This window comes from Alosa pseudoharengus, unplaced genomic scaffold (genome assembly GCF_046254945.1).
Source record: "Alosa pseudoharengus isolate Yale_2024_CS ecotype anadromous, Long Island Sound unplaced genomic scaffold, YU_APseudo_1.1 YU_APseudo_1.1_scf_4, whole genome shotgun sequence".
Classification (NCBI taxonomy): Eukaryota; Metazoa; Chordata; class Actinopteri; order Clupeiformes; family Clupeidae; genus Alosa; species Alosa pseudoharengus.
Window position 1 is genome coordinate 37,494,987 of NW_027468774.1, and position 24,327 is coordinate 37,519,313.

Below are 24,327 nucleotides of genomic sequence, written 5' to 3' on the forward strand. Positions count from 1 at the left end.
TCCCTAAAGAAATACATACATCTACACCACCTACTCCATCTATGTATGGTCTATGGACATGACATTAACTCCAGATGTTCTTTCATATAACATTTATTTAACTTCAAAACAATTAAATCTCTTTCACCATGCTATAGGAATGTAATGTTTGTTACGTACAGTTACTTCACACAGACTAGTGCATATATTAGCAGTTAGCTGAGTTTTTAGTAACAGTTTGCATGTACAGACATAATCTCAAAAATTGATCTCAAATCCTAAGAGAGAAGAAAAACTAAACAAACAAAACAAACAAACAAACGTCTTGCAATGAAGATTTTCTCCATAGGAAGTAGTTGAAAAAAACTGACCTGGATATCCACTTCATATTCAAGGAGGCATAAAACAAAAAAACAGTACACAACTGAATGGTATTCTATAATATTAACTACATTATATGATGACTTAAGCCTACTAGATGCACGTTACTTTTTGTCCCGATCCTATGGCCTTTCAGGATGGCTTTGCGGATTTAGCGTAGATGCATTCCACTTCGCTGAAGGGTCCATAGCGGCCAAACTTGTCCTTGCCCACCATTACGAAGCAGAGGCGGCGGATGCTGGCGTAGTCGGTTAGGCGGCAGGCCATGGGGAGCGGCGTGGCGGACACGTGGCCGATCTGGGACCAGCGGGAGAAGTCGCCGACCTGGTTCTCCTGGGCCACGTAGATGTAGTAGCTGTCCATGGGAGGCGCGTGCGGGTCCTCCTCCTGGACCGCCCAAATCAGGCAGATGCTGGGGACCGACGTGTCGGTCATGCGCACCACCTTGAGCATGAGCTTTTGGGGGACGTTCTTGGTGGCGGCGGCGGCTGGAAGCACGGAAGGGAAGGGCGTGTCTGGCAGAGGGTGCAACTTTTGCTTCCAGTCATCCTGGAAGGGGGGGGGGGGGAGCAAGGTGGAGGCAGATTACAAAACCTGACATTCGGTTGTATCACATATCAACTAAGGTGTGCAACAGCCTGTACTTTTATGAATAAAACGAAATGACCGGCTATAGTAGCACCAAGACATATATATTTTGTGTCGCACATAATTCGCCACATGAATGGTGAAAGCTATCTCGCTGTTCTCTTGGTTTAATTCAAACAATCCATATCTAATTTGATGGGGTTTAAAACTATCCTCAGAACATTTTAAGCTCACAATTCTTCTTCTCTTTGGATTTGATACCACCAGGACTGTCTTTCCAAGAGGATTCTGAGGTAGTACAGGCCTTCGGGCAGCCTTACTTCCTGTCAGAATCATCTCAGTGATTTGGTGGCACTAGAGACTTCCAACAAGCAGTAAAACACGTGGATGCACAGCATACTGTGTGTAATTTATTGATGTTCTCAGCGTTATTTTTGCACAAATGTTCAACATACACAGAAAAAGAAGAGCTTAAAATGTTAAGCCAGATGTCTCCATGCTTTAAAGACAACATATCCTAGGGTAAATAAACATCTCCTAGGGTAAATAAACAAACATCTCCTAGGATAAATAAACAAACAAATAAAAAGAGAATGGCACTCAACAGTGCACAGATCCTCCACCTTTCACCTGTGCTTGTTTTTGTTTGTTAACAGGATCGTACTAAACCTCTTGGTCCATTTTATAGTTCTCTCCCAAGTCAGATTTAAAAACGCCCAGTAGTTTTTGTGTAATCTTCTACAAACAAACCAACCAACCAACAAACCACACAATTAAGAAATGGACATGGGCAGAGGTAATGATGATTGTTACAAAAAAGCTGCGCAACACTGTTTGCCTTCCTCGGGAAACACATCCACTCAAGACCTGCTGCATCTAACTTTACGCAGGCGTAAAACCTGAACATTAAAAATGACCCCCTCACAAGGTCAGCACATTTATTGAACTTAAAAAATTGAAACAAAAATCCCTTCCACTGCAGTGTAGGAAAGTGATGTTAGTTCAAACAAACAACTCGAACATACAGACAAGTAGTTCTGTGTCTAAGAGCATGCAAAAATCGAAATACACAGAATAAGAGGATATAATGTCTGGTTCAGGTAGGGCACAGACCATGCAACAATGACTGCACAGACGGTATGTCTTAAATGTGCAAGAATGGGAAGGTCTGCTGGCAACACACCCCGTTGATCCCAGTCCTACTGCCTATTGTCTTACGACTGGCTTCACTGATTTGGCATAGATGCCCACTACTTCGCTATAGGGTCCGAATCGGCCGAACTTGTCCCTGCCAACCACGGCGAAGCAGAGGCAGCGGTAGCTGGGGAATTCTGAGAGGTGGCAGTTCATGGGGAGGGGCGAGGCGGGGACGCTTCCGGCCATGGACCAGCGGGAGAAGACGCCGTCGAGGTTCTGTTGGGCCACGTAGATGAAGTAGCTGTCCATGGGGGGTGCGTGCGGGTCCTCCTCCGCCACCTGCCAGCGGAGGAAGAGACTATTCGGGTCGCTCCCGCTGCGCCACACTTTGACCGATAGCGCCTGCGGGACGTTCTTCGAGGCGGCGGCAAGCGGGAGTGTGGTGGGGAAGGATCTGTCCGGCAGAGGGTGCAACTGTTTCTTCCAGTCATCCTGGGTGAGGGTGGGGGGGGGAGTGTACATGTCAAGACTTGACGCTTGGTTGCAGTTTTATGAATGAATAGAAGGACACTACGAGAGCAGCTTGTAACCACGGCAAAACTAACTGGTTTCACATGTACAGTGGTGTGCGTTTACACCTCCATGCTAAAGTTGAAACAAAGAGGAATAAAAAAAATAATCTTTTTGAAATTTATCTTAATGTCTTAATTTAAAAAAAGAGGAAAATTTCAACCTTTAAGGACACCAATTTTCTTTGTGAATGAATAATGTATCGTAAATAAATAAATGTTCTTCCTTAAAAAACAGGGGGTATACGTATACACCCCCCTATGTTAAATTCCCATAGAGGCAGGGATATTTTTATTTTTAGATGCCAGTTATTTTGTGGATCCAAGATACTATGCATCCTGGTGTAATTCCCTTGGCCTTTGGAATTAAAATAGCCCCACATCGCCACATAACCTTCACCATACCCAAGAACTTTATTCTTAAAGGCATTAAGATAAATTTCCAAAGATTATTATTTTTTTATTCCTCTTTTTAGCCAACTTCAGCATGAGGGTGTAAACGTATGCATACCACTGTAGCTCTCCACATCAATGACCAATGCTTGTAATGTACATACATGCGCTTTATCAATTTTCCTATTCCTAATTCAAATAATCCACACCTACTTAAGACAAATAGAGTCCTCATTGGAGGTTTCAGTTAAACTCTATTAAGTCTTCTCTATGACCCAGTTTACATGTCAGATTAGTATATCCCAAGGACTACTTCAAACCTTGATTCCGAAAGGGATTTTGAGGTAGTCTGGAGTTAAGGCCTTTGATAGCCTTAATTCCTATTTAAATCACCTGTAGTAATTTAGTGGCAGCACTGCCTTTAGGAGTACAGAAGAACCCCTGTCTACTGTCAGATAAGGGTGTATTGTCAGTTTTTGTTGTTCTATCTGATTTTAGTGTCTAGGGAGAGACAGTTTGGAGGCAGTGCAAAATAGTCTCATTGATAATTTGATTAATTGAGACAGTGGCAGTATAGAGGCCTACTTTACACAGAAAGTTCTATTACTTTTTGGTTTGAAATAGCCCGCTACTATATATTTTATTTAATACTCATTATTATCTATTTTTAGGCTTGTGACAACCAGAGCAGAATAGAAAGCAAAACATGTTCTTCCAACTCATCGCATTTTTGTGGCATATCAGTATCAGCACTCGACAAGTGCACAAATGTAAAAACTGGAACTCGTACTCTGTTTGCATCGTGCATCCCTACTCAGCTGAGCTGATGTCAGTTTCTTTTATCCACCCCCCCCCCCCATCGTTCTGATATGAGTTCATCCTGGTTTAATCTGTTTTTTTATATTTTCTGGAAAAGTCTGCTGGCCTCCAGTTCTTGGATGATATTTTGCCGCTTGTTGTAAACTTTGTATTCATGCAGGCATATGTTGATATGAGATGATGGGAGCTTTTTTATTCACCAAGGAGAGAATTCAGTGATCATTCTTTAGTTGCTTTCCGTGGCCCCCCACACCTTTTGGTGTTGTTCAGCTCAATAGTGCATTCCTTGTTGCTAAGAATGTACAACATTGTTGATCTGGCCACTTATAAAGATCCATTCTACTGGTGTACAAAGGCAAAATTACAAAAATTGTGTCAAGGTCCAAGTACTTCTGGGCGTAACTGCAATGTTAAGTTAAAGGTTAAGCGCAATGGCGCGGAGTGAAGGCAAATTTAAAACATAAACCGTTCATTTTCATAATTATATAAACAATATTTTTGGTCGTGATGAGCCGTGGATAACGGAAACAGTGGATACCGAGTCGGCGGATACAGGGCTTCCACTGTATTTTTCACTTCCGTCACAGGACTGCACCTCGATGGTAACTAAGAATTGCTCTATGTGATGTCTGTCATCAGTACGTAAGGACAGGGGAGAACATATTGAGATTGGGTCGCTATAGGAAAAAAACTTAACACCTTACCCCATGTACATTGGCATCGCGAACAAGGATTTTCTTGAACTTTGGATCATCGCCTCCTGTTAGCAGCAGAAAGATAGCGATTCAGTGGTGACTCAGGCAACATCAGACACAAAAGGGCGAGAGCGAGAGAGGCGTCTTACCTTTTATATTTGCCTTGCTATCAGTTGTGTTGTTCTGTGCTGGTAGACTGGATGGTGGAATTGGGATGGTGGAGGTTACTTGGGAAGTATTCTACAGGTGAAATAACAGACATCAGTAAACATCAGCACCGCAAACAGATTCAACAAGACTAAAGAACATAGCTCTCAGACATGACTACATGTTTATCAAGGGAAAGTGTTACCATTGCTTGTTGTTGTGCCGCCGATTCTGAAACGGCTTTGGAAAAAACAAAACATAGTACGAGTGAATTAAAATTCCTCTGGCAAAACAGCCAGCAATCAATCTGACTGACTGAATGGACAATAAACAATAAAGCTCTGGTTATTACCATATGGTGTCTCTTCAGTCTTTATGCTCACAGGCTTGGGTGATTCTGGTTCAGCCTGGAAATGTAAAAAGAGGTAAAATATTTCTGGATCTACCCATTTCAACAAAAGGGTGTACTACGAAATGAGGTTACTGGCTTTTTTCAGTTAACTTCAGATCTCAAAGGAACATTTCCTTTTTGAAACCTTTGATACTTGATCCGGTACTCTTTTAGAGATCAGTAACTACCAATTTAACCTAGGTAATTTTGCATTATGTAGGTCTTTTGTGCCAACTGTGTGCAATGGACTACCTTTACTAAGCGCAACGGAGGTGATGGGCAAGGTTCTGGAGCAGGTTGGGGTGTAGACATGCTCTGAGGTGGGCCTGAGGAGAGTCAGATGGTGAATGAATCAAAGTGAAATGCAATACCAGAATCTTTAAGGTGAGTGTTTCATACAAAAACATCCATATGATTTTTTTTTTCCAATGGAGAACTGCTTTACTGAACTAACCTTAGGTGGCATAATACAGTTAAATTACTCTGAAAGCAAACCATGCACTAACATAGAATACTCTAGTATATTGAATACTAATATAAAAAATGCTAAATAGTCTAGATTTGGTCATTACCATTAGAGAAACTCCGATCTTCTTCCACCTTAACCTGAAAACCAAAAATCCAAATAATGAGGAGAGCCTACGGCATAGGAACTGTTTGAAATAGCTTATGTGAATTTAGTCTGCAAATGACTACCTTTACTTCCTTTGGAAGGCTTGTGGTAACATGAGATGATGTATTGCTTCTCTCAGAGCAGCTTTGTTCAGGTAAGTCTACTGTGAGCTCAAACAAAACAGAGAGACATTTAGGAAAATCTTTTATTCTAGCAACAAGCAAAACATACATATTTCTAAAATAACTGACCAAAGCCAATATGAGGGCAATTTTCTGTCTGATGCTGCTACTCTATTTTACTCATTGATATGCCCAAAACATGTCTGAAATGTAAATAGTTGTGAATCTATTTTGAATCTGTTTCCATGGTTTCCAGGAATATTATTGAAAGAAAGCTTCTTGCAAAATGATTCAATATAAAAATAGGACTGTGCTGATTTAACATGACTGCACTGAGAAGCTAAGGTTTCTTGGTGTAAACAAGTGTCTGGTATAAACCTTAACAGTATTGTACACCCCAATGAAAAAGACAAAACAGTTTCTTAACATTCAGGCCACAGTCATTTCAACATACAGGTTTACTGAATCTCCATGAGCAACAAGCAATACGGTTTGGGATTTGCTCTGCTGCTGTATTCAGATACACTAGGATTCAGATTCTGATGACCATCACAAAATAGATGGTCTGAGAAAAAAAGACCACCACAACTAGCCTTGATTGCATAATCTGCATCTGAAATTTCTACCGCTTTTATACACCAATCAGGAAACAGAGACAGACATCCAGACAGACAGCATCCAAATTAGTAAGGTTGAGTACAGCATACTGAAGGCACCGGTTCAACTCTGTTGACCAAGTCTGGCTGGTGTTAGCTATAACACTCTTGACAAAGAGTGAGGAAAGTGCCATTTACAGGCTTACTTTGCCTTTCCTCACAATACACAGTTGCTGCCAATCTATTTCACCAGTTCAGTGTTTGCTGCAAGAATGGTCTACAAATCCTCAGATATACAGTAACTGCCACTTTAAGATTTGCTGCCCTGCTCATTAAGATGCAATGGTAAGAGGTTTAGTTAATTAGAAGGAAAACGTAATTACTGCCAAACCATGCAAACTTGCAGCAATGAAATTAAGCAGATGATATGAATATTGTTTTAAATAGAAAGCCGTTCTTAGGTCAAACAATGTTGCAGTAAATTTGCAATAAGCTGATCCAACTTTGAAAACCAATCCCTTAGAAGTCAAGGCCATAACGGCCAAACTGAATTGTTTGGGGACATCAGTCCAGGGATGGAAATTAGCACCAGACTTCAGCCAAATGCTGGTAAAATATGAAGTTGGCTGGTAGATTTCAGACACAAAGTATTTGAGTGGCTGGTAATTTTCACCAAAAAAATCTGCCAGTGGCTGGTAGATGTATAATTAAAAAAAAAAAAAACTTAACTTCCACCCTTGTGAGGGGTATCAGTCCACAGCTAGGTTTTGCTTGTGGTCCCAGGATCAGCATCCTCCAGTCATATCTCATATCATAACAATGTCTTAGAACATTTCTCAGAAATGAAGACAATTGGCCTGGGTGGCTCCAATTTAGCCCTTACATAAAGGGTCACATGAACATACCTGGGATGTCCTCAGCGGTCAGGTCCACTAATTGCATTCTGCCCCGCTAGGGAGGAACACACACAGAAAACAAAATTATTATTACTATTACACTGCACTTAGAAAGTATTCCCAAAGTATTCACTTTCTGCACATTTTGTTATGCTGCAGCCTTATGTTATGCTACAATTATTTATTTTGTTCTTTCATCATCACGTAGTCAATACCAATTCTAACAACTTTTTTTGCACTGTAATACTGGAATATCACACTGATAGAAGTATCAAAATTAATTTATGAATGCACTGTATAACATCATTCATTGACATGTACACATCCATAGTCATGTAGCAAGCATTTCCATCCAAAACCATTTACAATACTGTTATGCACTGAAACCCAATGACTTGGTGTTCCTGGCCGCATGCTTCGAAATGTTGCCTCCTACGTCACACAGCAACATGAGCCACCCCTGTGCGTGCATGCTTGCAAACATTTCACCTTTGACCCGTCATCATTCAGTTCTATCCCCTAGTCTACAGGAAAGTCACTTCTGACAGTCTTACCCAACCCTGCCAAAAGCCTTCCACGGCCTTCCTTCTGGATTGGCCACTTCCAGCTTCTTCGTTGTCGTTTTCTACAGTGGGACAGAGGAGGGTTATTACTATTTTATTCAACAAATACCCCTTACTGTACCATCCGTAGAACAAAATGTCGCCTGGAGAATTTTGGTCAAAAATGCATTTTGGGCCCAGTAGAATTCATTTTAAGTGGTGAAAATACTTTTTGAATGACTGTAATTTGCATTTTAAATATACAAACAAATACATAGTACTGCAGACACAACTCTTTCTCTGTGATGCTCATACCAGCCATCAGCCATCCATCACTGGAGCCATCTCCACTGTCGGAGTTCCTGTGTAAGACAAAATTGAGTAGTTACTGGAAGATGCATCAGTTACATGATAAACTCTGCCTCACAGTTAAGGTCTATTCCGTTCCGCAACATTTGAAGGTTCTAAAATCCTATGTTGAATTCAATGAACCCAGATTTTTCCAACATTCCTGTCACACCGGGACCAATTTAAGAGTTAATCACATAATACTACAGGGGGTTTAGTAAAGGCAGCTAATACAATCTAGCTACACCAAAGCACATGGTTAATTTCACAATATTCCGAACTATGCCATTACAGTTTTTGTTTTTAGTAATTACAGAAGGCAGCCACGGGACATGCTTTTCTCAGATTTCAGAACCAAATGAATGCATGACATGAGCTTCTTAAAACATGTTCTCTCACGGGTAATCACTAGATGGCTCCATTTCACACGCACATCATACTGATGTGCCTTCTGAGTTTTGACTGAATGGACTGAGCAGAAAAACGATTTCATTTTTACTGTTGCCCGACAAGAGAAAAAGAATCATGGATGATGGACCTTGAACATCTTTGGCATAATTCTGCAGTTTTTTTTAAATAAGATGAAGATTATGCACTATTTTGTTTTCAGCTTTTCAGCTTGGACTTCACCAATGACAATACTTCTTCCCACACATTTCAGCTTATTATGGGATGCTTAAATATGTTGAACAATTTGATGACATGGTTGTAAATATTGAACATGTGGAACTTATTTAGCTCCTTATTTAGCTATCCATGCAGGAACGATCATACATTTCAAATTGCACTACACTGAAAGTGTTGACCTCAGCTTGAAGTGCTTAGAAATTTGAACCGCCCAGGAGATGGTTGTAGACTTTAGGCTTAGCCTACCCCCCCCCCCCCCCACACACACATTGACAGTGCAGAGGTTGAAGGTTCAAATATCTGGGGGTGCACAGCTAAAATTATCTGGAATGGAGCTACAACACAACATGCCTTGTAAAGCTATCAGAGCCTCTACTTCTTGAGAAAGTTGAAGCAGGCTGGTCTGTGTCCTACCAGCCGTGCACCTCCTTCTACAAGTGCGAAGTGGAGAGCATCCTCTCCTCCTGCATTAACATGTGGTACGGCAGCTGCTCTGCTGCAGACAGGAAGGCACTGCAGCGGGCTAAGCTATCTTATCTCTGATCTGACCATAGACTGCTCCTGACACCCTCCACTTTAGTCATGAACTTACTCAAGGACTTGAGCACCCTGAACACTGCTGCTGCATATGGTCTGAGCGCTGACAGGCTGACCCCCCCAATCCCTTCAACCTCAGCAGCAATGCTGGCAGCACTCATACGTCTATTTTCCAAAGACAACTTCTGGATATGACGCCTAGCATGTGCACTCAACTTCTTTGGTCGACCATGGGGCCTGTTCTGAGTGGAACCTGTCCTGTTAAACCGCTCTGAATGAACAAAATTGGTGCTTTCCTAAAGATAGGAAAGAACAGAATTGTTTTATGGTGTTTTAAGCCCCGACGTAGTCTTCCAGGCAGAGCTGCATAGAAGGCACTAGGGTTAGGCAAGGGTTAGGGTTAAGGTTAGAGTTAGGTGCCTTGAAGTCCACGGTCGCAGCCCTGCCTTGAAGTCCACGGTGGGGACTTAAAACACCATTGAGCAACAGCATTTGTGGTATAAATTAAGGTCTGTAAACATCATGATGAGAAAGAGTTTTAAACAGTAAAATATGTATTTATTTCAAGCGTTCACTATCCAAAATTTGCCAGATAGAATAAATGTGGAAGTGCTTTATCTAGGTCACTAGTCAGGGTCCTCACGAGCTTCTCGGGAACACGGCAGCTCTGCGCGAACGCTGCAGTGGTACCGGCAGGTGAGCCTTGACTAAGTTATCTGGTTAATAGGAAGTGGATGCGTGGCAAAGTTTCGTCACATTCCTCCTTTCGAACTTCCGTTTGCAACGACATATAACCTCAATGAATATCAAGTAATACCCTGACATCATTCTTATATAATAACCTTTTATAACTTTTTAAATAACAAGTTTAACTATTACAAATAACGAAGCCATCCTACCAGAATGTGCACTCTGAATCCTGATGTCTCTTTTTGTCGCACTGTCTCTCATGCTGCCTTAGCAAGGGCCGTTTGAAAAAACCATAGACAGCCTTGCAGCTGCAAGATAAGGCATAAACAGGGGCGAGGTCTTCTCAAAACAACCAGTAGGAGAGTGCAGGAGAGCGAACGATATTTAACCCATGCACGATGTAGGACCTGTGATCACTCTGTACATCCCTGAACTTTCTATAAACTTAAGGTGAAAAGTTCGTACCCTTGACAGCAATATTGCTGACTTGTGAAGATAAGACCGAACAACAATCCTTTCATAACGCCACCTGTGGGTTCAGGGTAGTGTTGTGTCAGCATTTTGGAGGGGTATAAATATGGGAGTTAGACCATTGTTCGGGAGTGCCTTCTTGAGATACACTCACGGTTTATTGCTGTTGGTATTGCTGCTAGCATCAATAAAATCCATTTTTGCATTGAATTCTGCCTGCTTGAAAACTCCTTTTTGCTTTAGCATAAGTGTTATTGGTGAATTTTTCTTTAAGTCATGAGCTAAATTTTCTACTCATCAACTGGCCGATTTGATGACCTACCACGACAAATGCCTCTTGCTTATCTGTATATCTGGCGTGTGGAAAAAACAAGGCATTTGCTTTGTTTCAAGGCATGTTTTAGACATTTGGCAAGCCTTCCCGATATATATCAGCATACAGAGACATGACTGACAGAGAGCTAAAGCACCATTTCACTCTGCTCAAGGCTGCCTGCATCACTGTCCCTGTCCTTGTCTAGGGCCTGTCTACGGTTTGTGAAAGGCAAATCTCAAGAGACGTCCATGGTGGGCTTCAATCACAAACCCTCAAAGAGAGAGACACATAAGACAGTGAGGTACCTGGAACTGGTGACAGCCCCTGGGGCACAGCTGTCAGCAGGAGGGGTGGTCGAGAGGGATCGCAGGCCGGATCTCTGAAGACAGGCAAAACCAAACAAACAGCCCAAAAATGCGTCTTTAGACAAATACAGAATGGTAGCCAATTACTCCAAAGATGGTGGATTTATACTGAACTACGACTAGGGTAAATTACATTGTAAAAGGGCAGTATAAACTTACATACAAGAAACATTTAAAATTTGACAGAAACTTTGACCAGAAACCAAAAGACAAATTGGACATTAACTTCTAAGAGTAGCTTTGTGGCTTTACGTGCTCTAACAATGGCGAAAAAATGACAACTGGCCGTAGCTTTACCTGATCAAGACAGATTGTCTTGCCTGGGGTATGGCGCTGTCTTAAATAAGCCATGGCAGCATCCCCTCTTCTCTTCACCTTTTGTATGTGAGCCTACACGTGAGAACAACAAAAAGTAATCAGGTTAATTAAATGTCAGTTTCACAACCTCTAAATCTAGTCAACATGTAGAATAGAAGAACAAAAACAAAAGGAGATGGCATGATCTACATGCACACACGGCAAATTATGCCTGATAAAAGTACTAAATTGCTAACTGTACTAAACATAAGACCAACAATCTACCAGTGTCAGCAGCATCAAGCGCTGTGCTATTCTGTTATGATCCCCAAAACACCACTTTACATACTTTGAGTTTCTTCAGCTTCTCCTCGAAGTTTTTTTCGTCAACGTCTAAGTCTTTCATTTTTTGTTGTTGTTCTTTTCTTGTACTCTCCAGTTCTTCTATGACAACACGGACCTTGCTATTCACCATTTCTTCAATCTGGGGGGTGGGGGATAAAGAGACAATTTTAGATGTAGATGAAACAGACACAGACTACGACATCAGTCAGATACATTCTAGTGAGCTGTGTAAACCTAGGCCTGGCCAATTAAATCAGATATCACACATCAAGGTCTCTGAACCATTTTTATACTCTCATAAAGTGTCATTTGAAATGCTATTTGATAAATAATATCACCAGCTGCAAGTGTACTTACTACTAGGGTTGCAAAGGGGCGGAAAATTTCCGGAAACTTACCATGGGAAGTTAAGCTGGGGAATTTTAGAAATATTCCAAATTGGAAACTATCATGGAATTAAAGGAAATTATGGGAATTAATGGGAATTTACGGGAATTAACTTGGAATTTTGGGTAATTCATACAAACTGTTTCATATACAAACATTAACATTTTGTTTCGTAATAAGCAATAAGATTTGTATGTTCGTATTTTTGCTTAGCTTAGCATACAAAGCTAGCTAGCATGCTAGCGGGAATCCCATTCTCTGCCTATGGTTTACTAGCGTGCTAAACTAGCAACACTGAACTGCCCAAGATACACCACACCACTCAACAACAAAATCTGATTGGTTGGAACATTTTTCCCCCATGCATATAAACGCACCATAGGTTTCCTTTATGTCTAGCAGTAGGGCTGGGATAAACGATTATTTTTTAAACGATTAATCTAGCGATTATTTTTTCGATGCATCGATTAATCTAACGATTCATTTTTTCAGTCCGATTCGATTTGATTATCGATTATCTCCCCATTAATTGACTAACAGCAACTTATACATGTTGATTTACATATCTGAATGAAAAAACATGAATTCTTTAACATTGTTTATTGATCTTAAGATTCCAAAATAAAAGACTATACAAGTGCAAAGTAATGCATTCTTAGTCAGAGGTAGCATTCAATAAAGTTCAGTAGTGTATAGGTCTAATTGAGTGCCTGTCACTTTAAGAGTTCGTGAGGGAATCCTTGCAATTAACATTAACACAGTTAAAAGGCTGCGGATGTGTGGATGCAATTCATGACATAGTTAGTTCAAATAACGGTTCGTACTTCTCCTTGGGAGTCTTGGAAAACACTTTTCCATTTACATCGGGATTTTGCAAACATTCAGAGTCAATAAAATGAGCCCTGCATGAGTAACGAAATACAAGCAGCTGTAAGTAAGCATGCTAAACTTGACATCCAAACAGTATTCTAACGTTAGCTTTGAGATACTGCTTGATTGCATAACTTAACTTAGTTTAGTCTCCTCAATGTACTAAGTATAAGTATATTAAGTATATACTTTTTTGATCCCGTGAGGGAAATTTGGTCTCTGCATTTAACCCAATCGGTGAATTAGTGAAACACAAACAGCACACAGTGAACACACAGTGAGGTGAAGCACACACTAATCCCGGCGCAGTGAGCTGCCTGCTACAACGGCGGCGCTCGGGGAGCAGTGAGGGGTTAGGTGCCTTGCTCAAGGGCACTTCAGCCGCAGCCCACTGGTCGGGGCTCGAACCGGCAACCCTGCGGTTACAAGTCCAGAGTGCTAACCAGTGGGCCACGGCTGCCTAACTATGTTGTAATAAGACTGTGAGGGACCGAGGCGACCACCCCACGTTTAGGGAGGTGCGCCACTGGATTAGGTGGTGTCGAGGGAAGGCAGGAGACAGCAGTTCCATACAAAAATATAATTTATTTAGTCCATAAACCAACAGGCAGATCCAGGAGCATAATATGGGTCCAAAACATGAAATACAGGGTTCTTCAGTCGACAAACAAACACGTACCGTGCCATTAACTAGGCACCTGGAACCTACTCTTTTTTAGGCTCCCTGTCCAAACAAGGCGACCTTGCATAACTCTGGACCTCACACTCCAACCTTGCCTCACAACAAGCCAGGTTAACTTAATATTAAACAAACAAACAAACAAACAAACAAACTCTATGACTTCCCTGATTTCTGGACCTCAAGCTCTTCCGCATGTCTGCCTGGTTCTCCTGTGTTTCCAGTCTATTGTATCTCTCTCCCATGTGAAATAAGCCTGCCTTTAAATAGGCTAGGCAATTACCCAATTAGGTCTGGGCTAAACCATTATAGGGAATGTGGGGGGTGGTGGTCTGTACCATTAACCTTATCACAGTTAAAATCAACACCTTAATACAGACACATACATACGACATAAACCCATACACAGCCATAAACCTGGAATAAAGTGCAGATGAGTTTTTGACTGCAGTCCATGCAAGTGTGACACAAGTCAGTTTTGCAAAAGTTTGTCGTGGGGGAAAAAAGAGAGGACTCCTTTTTCACAAAGACATTAGCAGAGTTTACTTTAACTTTAATGCAGCAGTTTTGAACAAATTTGCGCAGCATGGTCACGATGCTAAGCGGATTTAATAGCATTTTAGCCCGCTGTGTTCTATGCAGTGCTTCTATGTAGCAACAACAATCTTTCAACAATCGTGAATATTTTGTTAAATGCACATGCAGAGGAGGAGCAGCGGGCTCGTTACGAGAGAGAGCGGGCGGGGCGAGGAAAGGCTGCGTGAGTAAAAAGTGCAGCTCAATGAAATTATTTTATCTTATCTTATCTATTTAAATAGTACAACATAGAACATCAATGTGTTGTGGGCGGTTTTGATTTCGTGGCGCCCAGCCACAGATTAGTCAACGTATGGGAAACACTGAAGGTGTAAAATTACAAATATTTAGCAGCACACGTTATGCTTGATGAATCGACGCGCATATTTTGCGTCGACGTATTTTTTGTGTCGACGTCATCGATTACGTCGACGCGTTGTCCCAGCCCTATCTAGCAGCCTATGCCGATTGCTGTGTGCATGTGATTGACATATGTGCAGGGGTCATTCCACGTCAATTCAACCAGGGCCCACGCACTTAGGTCTCAAAAAATTCAGAAAAAATTACCAGGTGTACCTATGTTACCCAGAAGACACACTGTAAAATTACTCTTATGTAAGATCAATACTTTCCAAGATACAGCCAGTTTTACAGGGGGAGGGGGGTGTCGATTTTGTTCGGCCTCTTTTTTTTGTCAAAGTTCACAAGCCCACAGCGCAATAACTAAACCATGTAGGAGGCTCACATTTTGCATGCTGGTACATAAATAGGAATAGTATGTAGCAAAATAGTCACGTTTGGTCTGGATAATCCTGCATGGCCATAGCTGTCCCTCAAAGTTGATAGAAATTTTATTGGAGTTTTTGGCTGGGCTCTGTTTAAGCCTTCAGAAGACATATTTGTACTCAACATAGGCTCTTGATTTATTTTCCTTACTGAGATAAGTAGAAACACTCTCACAAAAAAACAATGAACAGAAAATAAATTCCTTCAGGGTCTGAACAGCAGACTTTACAAGTCTAAAAAATCATTTTGGTTCTCATTTTCAGAGCACCCAAACACCTTGTGGGAATATACAAAGATTTTTTTAAATACCACAGGTTACTCTATACAACCACAGGTGGCAGTGTGGTGAATCTATAAAAAACATATTGATGTCAATGGGGCATTTTGCCCATGTTCAGGGTGGAAAACGTGTGTGCAGGTGAACGCAGAGAAGTATAGGCTGTAAATATGATGCAATTTGATTTAATTTCATGATTTTTTTAAATTTTCATACTTGATCGTACAGACAAGCGCGAGTCATCTCGCTGCGATGAACAGTTCCGGAGCAATGTAACAGAGAAGAAAGGGTTTGTTTTTTGACGCACTTTGCGTCAATCGGGTTCTAAGGGTTAAGGGCCAATGGCAAAGGTAGCGTCGCCACTTGATAATAGCCACTTTTACATGGACAGTTTTTTTGTCATACAGATTGAAAATGTTGTGCCGTCTGTTTACATAGGGTACGTTCTATTCCGATCAGGTGCTCTCAAGAGCTTTAGATTCTTTGATTGGAAGCCGTTGTTGCCTTCTTTTCCTTGAGAAGATACAGCAGGCAATCCAATTGACTGTATACATGGCTGTTCAATCAGAATTAGTGCTGTCGCGATTAGTCGACTTAGTCCATTTTTTTAGTCGACATGTCGTTTCACTATTGACCGCCTATTTATTTTTGGTCTCCCGTCTCAAACGGCTCCCTGTAATTCACCTCCAGAGCATTCAGAGCTAGTCTATACTGTTTATTAACTCTTGATAAGTACAATGACTGTTTTTGGATGTTAAACAGGCTACTTAGACTTTGCCAGTAATGTTTTAAACCCTGGCATGTACGCAAGTGTAAACGCGAGCAGCATAGCTGCGTGCCTGCTTGCTTTCAGTGCGATTCATTATTAGGCAGAGCTAAGATGGGGGGACTTAAGCTAAGCGTAGTAGGCTAGTCCAGACTCTGACTATGGTATACTATAGCCTAATGGAAATGCAGATACTTATGCTTAGATTGTTAATACATAATGTTTAATAGTTTACTTAAAGGAGAAGTTTGGTGTGATATTGACCTAAAGTGTGTTGAAACATAATACCGAGTGTGAACTTTTGTCTCATAGCTCATCTCGGCTGGTCCCCTGCACTCCGAAATCTGGCGCTAGTTAGCCGATGCTAGCAACAGGTTTTCAATGGGGGTGCCTCGGGCATCGGGCTAGCCATGCAAATAAATCACTGTTTTACACCATTTACGAGGCTCAAAGTAGCTCCCCACTTCATTGGTAGACTTCCGAGGGCCCTGACATTTAAAACGAGACATTGACAACTTTGAAAAAGCACTGGTAGTTTATTTACAAGATGATTTATACAGACAGTACCTTCAGGAAGTTTACCGTTCGCCGCCATCTTGAATTTAGTCACGATAAGTTGAGCGACGAGTACGAATGAACAGGTATGATAAGGGATCAGGGGCCGTATTACAGAAACTTCCTATCTTAAGTCCTAAGTTAAGATAGGAGAAGTGTAAGATAGGATTTTTCTCAATTTGGTATTACAGAAACATATCCTATCACAATTTAGGAATCCTATCTTATCTCAAGTTAAGATATCCTAAGTAGGCAATCTAGCATCGACGTTCAGCTTTTATGTCTGTTACTTAGCAACAGATGAAACTTGTTGTTGGATCACCTCACTTCACAACTAGCAGCTATCATAATAATAATTCAATGTGGAGTTCATTACCCGTTGGAAACTTGATGTAACGTCGCGCTAATCCACCAATGGCTTTTGCCACCTCTGTTAAAGGAGAATTCCGGTGTGATATTGACCTAAAGTGTGTTGAAACATGATACCGAGTGTGAACGTATGTCTAGCTCATCTCGGCTTGTCCCCTGCACTCAGAAATCGGGCGCTAGTTATCCGCCTAGCCATGCAAATAAATCACTGTTTTACACCATTTACGAGTCTCAAAGTAGCTCCATACTTCATTGTTAGACTTCCGAGGGCCTTGACATTTAAAACGAGACTAGTGTTGCACGGTGTATCGATACTAAAAAGGTATCGCGATGCCTTCACGCAAAAAACGATACGATTTCAGACGTTTTTAGAATCGATACTTTATTAAAATAATAACGTTCTGTGTCTGTGTCAACTGCTGCTCCCACTGCTCCTTGCACGCATCTAGGCAAGTGGGCGTGTCAAGCAGGCAGCTTTGAGTGAGTGCGCAGCCAACGTCAACATAGTTCTTTGCCGACAGTTCTAGGCCTTGAGGATAAAACAAAAGGTGCATTGAAATCTGCAACTATTTCGGATACATCGCGTGAAGGCAAGCCATCAGGTACACAAAGTCATTTAAAAGCAGTAGGCTACGCATGGAACTTGGCTAAACACCTTGCAGATATATCCCAACATTTTTAAAAAGAGTTCAAAGAACGACAGGTTAACGAATATGCTATAGAAAACACGACTACATGGTTAGTGCCAAGTTCTTCTCTTATGTTTTAGTCTAGCCTAAGTGAAACGAGTATGGTTCTCTGGGATAAAGCGAACCTTCCTTCATCAATGAATTTTGACGAGACAGAGCTGTAATCATTTTGACGAGACATAACGAGCTGTAATCATAGGGTGCTAACGTGATAAAAGCGCAATGTTCACGCCAGAATAACATTACCATAACTTGTAAACGATCTATTTCATGTTCGGTCAGTAGCAGCCTACTACTGGTAATATTTGTCATGGCATGTAGACTGCAATTTGTTCAATAATTATTGCCCAGATGTAGGATAGGCTACCCGAAATGCGCTAAAAAAGCCCACAGCATAACACCACCAAAGCGTGTTGAGTCCTAATAATAATAGCGGCTTATTGTTACAGTACGTGGTAGCAAATCATGTTATCAAAGAAATAGACGTAATGTAGGAATGCACACAGATATATTGCAACAGGTAATGGTGTAGGCCTATCTGATGAAGACCTGAGTGGTTGGAACGTCGTACTTGTACACTGGGCACAAAGAAGACTATCCTCACATTTTCCCCTTTGCAACTGTCAAAGAAATCCCATGAACACGGGAAGGCCTAGGGTAGCCTATACTGTACATCAGATGGCCTAAAGATTAGGCCCCTCTGCATAGCATTCAGTGATTTGCATGCAGTAATTTTAACACTGACCTTGATCTAGCCTAGTTTGGCTATTTAAAGCTACTTTATTGCCACAACACAATGTAAATGAACTATAACAAACAATAAAGGACTTAATCACACAAAGTAGGCCTACTATTTTACTGACTATAAAAAAATTATAATTATGTAGGAAGTTTAGAACCCAGAATTGACCTACACACTACAAAAGTGCACCAAATTCAACACAAATGACTCAATACACTTGGAGGAGGTATGAGTCCTTTCTTCTCCAGATATCTTGGGATTTCGCCGTAGTATCGTTTTAGTATCGAGCATCGTGATATTTATGGCAGGTATCGTATCGAAGTCATAATTTTGGTATCGTGACAACACTAAACGAGACATTGTGAACTTTGAAAAAGCACTGGTAGTTTATTTACAAGACGATTTATACAGACAGTACCTGCGCTACATATAACAAAAGAGCTGCCATCTCGCTTATTTGTGACAGTTAGGAGAGCTGATGGGTCATCCTAAAGTTAGGACAGTTTATTTAGGATTTTGGTAACTTAGGATATTTCTGTAATACACATTTCCTATCTGGAGTTAAGATAAGAAACTGACTTTAGGATCGGTCGTTCTGTAATGACTTTTTTCCTAAATCCGATCCTAACCCTTGTTACCGTAGTTACCAAACAGATAAGATAGGATTTTCGAGTTAGGAAGTTTCTGTAATACGCCCCCAGATTCCAAAAATAATTCTGTGGAAATGCATGGATAGCATGCATATCCACGGAATTATTTTTGTTGCATGTTCAACCTAGTCTGGAAGCCAACCCAAATTTACCCTGCCCAAAAAAGTCTGTTCATCTTTTAAAGTCATTGAGCTGTCAATATATTGTATAATAGACACTTCTCCAGCAGCAGTGACTGTCATAAACATAATCAACTCAAGTGAGCTCAGATAAAGTGGATGACTGCTCCATCTGTTGCTCGTCTTTCCATCATCGTAGAAATGTAGCCCACCCAAATTATTTGATTGGTCTGAACACATCTTAAACGGCATACAGACTGGAGGAGCCACTCCAGACCAAATCTACTGCCCTCAAATTTGGGAAGGGTAAATTCGAGGTGGCTTCCATGCATCCCTTTCAGCAGAATAGATTTCATTTGTCTGATGTGGCACTTACAGTCTTGGAGGGCATCTGAGGGCCGGGTAGTTGTCTTTCAGGGGACCTTTTTCTTTTCATGGCTGAAATAAAATAATAATAATAATAATAATGCACATTCAATAGAAACATCAAGCAATCCAATTCACTTTACACAACTGCAGCTGGTATCTGGAGATATAGTGAAATGGAATGAACAAATTCTACTGAAGCAATTCGGGGAAATCTTCATTTTAATTCCAACCCTGTTTACATTGGATGAGTGCTAGTTTATCCTTTGGAAAATAATAAATCAGATTGTCAAAGGCTGCCATTGACATTAATGCAGTGTTTCTCAAACTTTTTTTCTGGGGTAGTTAACAAACTAATGCCTTTGGTGTTGGCATAGCCTAAGTTTGACACTTCCTGCCTCTGTCACTGTCTATATATCAACATTTTCAAAAGTGAAACAATGTTTTACCCAGATAGGGAGCAAAGTGCCACGGTTTAAAAGCTATAAACTCTGGCGCATTCCAACAATGGTGACAAACGCTAATGCTTCATGACTAGCTTACTTTCTCACACTCCTGGGCAGAATCTGCAACAGACTGGTAGTTGTTAAAAGTTAGTAATGAATGAAGTCGTCGATATATGGTAAATAACGATGTCTGCTATCCCTGATATCTCCCCACAGTTGGAGCTAAATGCATCATGTACAAACATAATGAATATACGGATCACATAAACATAAGGACAATCTAACGCTGTAGCACTAGCCCTAATTCACAACAGTAAACGAACGGAAGTAAGCTATAGCATGGTAGCTAACAACAAACTGCTCTCAATGTAGGGGCTAGCTAGCATGGCGAGCTAACTGTTAGCCACACGGTATTATCTGACTTATACCTTTTTTTCTTGTAACAAACATGGTTAATAAGCAGTCTCCCACCTACAACAAATACTTTTTTTCTGAAAAGCGTTTGAATTTACCGCTCATTTGACTGATAACATGAAATCTGTAGACTCGAGCAGCCAGCGTGCGCTTCACAATAGTTGGACTGATGTCTTAGAGGGCGGGGCCGGGCAGTCAGACCCCTAAAAAAGACAGTTTTTACTCGTACCGGGCTCTACGGAACCCTAAGGGGACATGAGAAAAAAAATCTAAAGTTTAGTTTCATGTGCTCACACGAAACTTTCATGTGCGCGCATGAAAAGGTTTTGTGTGAGCACCTGAAAGTTTCGCGTGAGCACATGGAAATAAGTACCCTAATGATGCTTTGTAGTTTTACATAGGAGAGCAATGGGTCTTATTAAAGCAACACCAAAGAACTTTTCCTCTGTCGCACGCACTATTTGTTTATCCAGCACCAGCTTTGCAAATAACAATGTCCACAGACAAGGTAGAATATGTTGCATGATATTATGAAAGTACGATGTATTGCGACATCAGATGCAAGTCAAATTTGTAGTTTCTTATGTCTCATTCCATCGAACTAGATCCGCTACCCGATCCGGCAAACTTACATAGTGCGGTTATAGCCGATAGAGGGCCGCGAAGCGAATGCAGAAAGTGCCGTTCACCCTGTTACGAGTTGATGAACCACTGAAACGATTTTGGAAACATTATTTTAAGGTACAAAAAACTCTTTGGTGTTGCTTTAAAGACTTCGTTTGTAAGTCAACATTACATTAGCCTACTATATGATGCTGCATAATATATCTAGGCTAATGTTGACTTGTAACAAGACCCTCTCCCATGTAGAACCTACAAAGCATCAATAGCCTACTTTTCATGTACTTTCAGGTGCTCACACAAAACCTTTATGTGCGCACAATAACACTCCATATTCAACACTCCATATTTAACACCCCAAACCACTCCATATTTAACACTCCGTATTTAACACTCCATATTTAACACCTCAAACCACTCCATATTTAACACCCCAAACCACTCCATATTTAACACAAGGATACAAGGAAGTTTATTGTCACATGCATATAGTTACTGGAAGTAAGAAATGCAGTGAAATTATGTCTGGTGTCAGCCTATTTGTGCATTTAACACCCCAAACCACTCCATATTTAACACTCCATATTTAACACCCCAAACCACTCCATATTTAACACTCCATATTTAACACCCCAAACCTGGCGGCCATGCACGGCTGGGTGTTTTTGTCTGGACTTTCACTACACTGCATGTAGGGCTATAGGTCAATCGCCTTCTGCATGTAGGGCTATAGGTCAATCGCCTTCTGCATGTAGGGCTACAGGATGCTTGCAGCATAGTGCGTAAAGCCCAGACTGCACTGTGAACATTTGTTCACCATAGGACAAATATGTCTGCTTATCACTGGGCCAGGAAGGCTAATGGACCCCAGACTTATCTACCAGTCACAACCTAATGCAAATGATTCTACAACATTTCAAACATTTCCTTTTTAAGTATCTTAACTTAACTTAACTGAATTTAGACTAACCTAACCTACTAATCCAGCCCAGCTGCGCTATATGGAAGTGAGGTCTAATCCAGCCTAGCTGCGCTATATGGAAGTGAGGTCTAATCCAGCCTAGCTGCGCTATATGGAAGTGAGGTCTACTCTAATCCAGCCTAGCTGCGCTATATGGAAGTGAGGTCTACTCTAATCCAGCCTAGCTGCGCTATATGGAAGTGAGGTCTAATCCAGCCTAGCTGCGCTATATGGAAGTGAGGTCTACCCTAATCCAGCCTAGCTGCGATATATGGAAGTGAGGTCTAATCCAGCCTAGCTGCGCTATATGGAAGTGAGGTCTACTCTAATCCAGCCTAGCTGCGCTATATGGAAGTGAGGTCTGTGGCTACTTAGTATGTGTGCATGACTACTTCTATATATCTGATTCAATAAATTGAATACATTAAAGTTTCGAGTGAGCACATGAAAGTTTTGAGTGAGCACATGCAACTTTTGAATGTGGGGATGTGGCCTCTTGTTGTCATCAGGGGGTTCCAGAAAGGAGGTTTAAACACCAAGATAAAACTTAACCTCTGCCAACACCGGTTACCAGTTAGTTCAATCAACCCTGTGTTAGTTAACCCAGAGCGGTAGATAAAACTTGATCTTTTTCTATGGCTCTAAGTTAACCTAAAGTTGTGCGCGTTCACGGCGAACTTAAGGCATCATCTATTGAGAGTCGAAACCATGAGCGAAACCGGCGAAATGAAGAGCACTGTATTTTTCAGAGGCGGAGTAGAAAGTTCTCCTCGAGGCTTACGATGAGAGAACTGTAATACCAAAAAAGAGCAATACTTGAGCGTCTGCCAAGGAAAGAGACCTTGCTTGGCCTAACTAATAGCCTAACTGACCGTGTATGCGTAAACTGATAGCATATTAATGTCAAAAGCCCAATTAAATAGCCTAATTCAGGATTTCTCAGGATTTTTGTATTGTAGCCCAGAGTATTTCTAATGGGGAGACACAGTAGAAATGCTTGGGGTCCGTTTGTAAAGCCAGTACGGCAGCTGAGTAGCCGCTCTTTCACATAGACTAGGCTACGTCTACACGAAACCGCCGGGTGAATTCTCTTACCGCTTTCACACCTTTAACCGGTAAAGAAAAAACTTGCGTGCACACAGAGGTGAAAGCGGCTAGTAGTGATATGCCAGACCAGTCGATGGCGCCGGGCCGTGCAGAGGCTTCACATTTAATTTGCGTGAATCGCGTAGAAGAAAACATTGAAACAGTTTGTTAAGCAGTAGCAAGAAATAAGGAGACTACAGACGGTTTTCAATTCAACTGTTAAACTATAAAGCTCATTTTCAAAGTATGTGACTTATGTGGAATTTCAAATGTGTACGCATTGCATTAGGTCTGAGCACCACTAGAGAAAACATTAACATGCAGTAAGCTAATGTTTAACTAAGTTAGGCTAACGGTGTGCTTCTAACAGCCACAAAAGGCTGATAGGCTACATTGTGCACATAAATCATGACAGGGGAAAGAAAAAACATTTTAATATGATAAACAAATGTTTAATTGGTTTGTTTTGACAAGCAGCGTGACAGGTTGAGTGTGGTGGCTGAGTTGAGGTGGGGCTATGTTGTCATAAAATTGCTGGCTGGGCCCTCTCCACGCGTCTACACGGCAAAAGTTAGCCGGCAGTTTCAAAAATTCCCACTTCAGAACCCGGTTACAAAAACTATCTGTTGTCTCCTAAACTGCCAGCGTTGTGTACACGCAAGCCGTAACTGATAACAAAAATCGTGTAGACGGCCCCTTAGATAGGAAAGCTTGCCCATAAGTGGGTTACAAGATGGCCGCCAAGTGACTTGCCTAAAAAGACTTGTGTACTGGATTGTACACTGAAAAGACTAGTGTACTGGCTGTACTCTAAAACTGATTAAAATATTCGGTACATCTTATTTGTAACAAGAACGCAAGCAGGTTGAGGACACAAACAATGCGGCAAAGCATACTGTACACTTTGTGCAATTCCGTGGAAATGCATGGATTCCAGTTGCTTCCAGCAGGGGTTGTCGGACTGGGGGTAAAACCCCTACTGATTATAGGGGCCCAAGGGGAGAGCCCTTGCAAAGTCTGGAATATATTTTATTTTACCTGGATATTATAATTTCCTAATTACATGAGTAACGTTACGTTTCAAAATTATTAATTTGCCTTCAA

At 41.2% G+C, this 24,327-nt stretch overlaps 1 protein-coding gene across 4 annotated transcripts; it reads right to left on the reverse strand.

Moving 5' to 3' along the window:
- Positions 1-77: 77 nt before the first annotated feature.
- Positions 78-20,740, reverse strand: atf7ip2 (activating transcription factor 7 interacting protein 2). 4 transcript variants are annotated; one of them, XM_076266163.1, is made up of 16 exons: positions 20,654-20,740; positions 19,706-19,767; positions 11,869-12,003; positions 11,520-11,612; positions 11,163-11,236; positions 8,184-8,230; positions 7,881-7,951; positions 7,336-7,381; positions 5,796-5,875; positions 5,672-5,705; positions 5,352-5,425; positions 5,061-5,115; positions 4,914-4,948; positions 4,711-4,801; positions 4,571-4,626; positions 78-909 (listed from the first exon to the last, which is right to left on the reverse strand). In XM_076266163.1, exons 1-16 carry the CDS (start codon positions 20,658-20,660, stop codon positions 493-495), a joined length of 1,377 nt encoding a protein of 458 aa, XP_076122278.1. In that variant the 5' UTR covers positions 20,661-20,740; the 3' UTR covers positions 78-492. The 4 variants fall into 4 exon arrangements, with proteins under 4 accessions (XP_076122278.1, XP_076122277.1, XP_076122280.1 ...); XM_076266162.1 differs by lacking the exon at positions 78-909 and adding an exon at positions 1,339-2,577; XM_076266165.1 differs by lacking the exon at positions 78-909 and adding an exon at positions 1,339-2,577 and having other exon boundaries at positions 20,613-20,663.
- Positions 20,741-24,327: the final 3,587 nt, after the last annotated feature.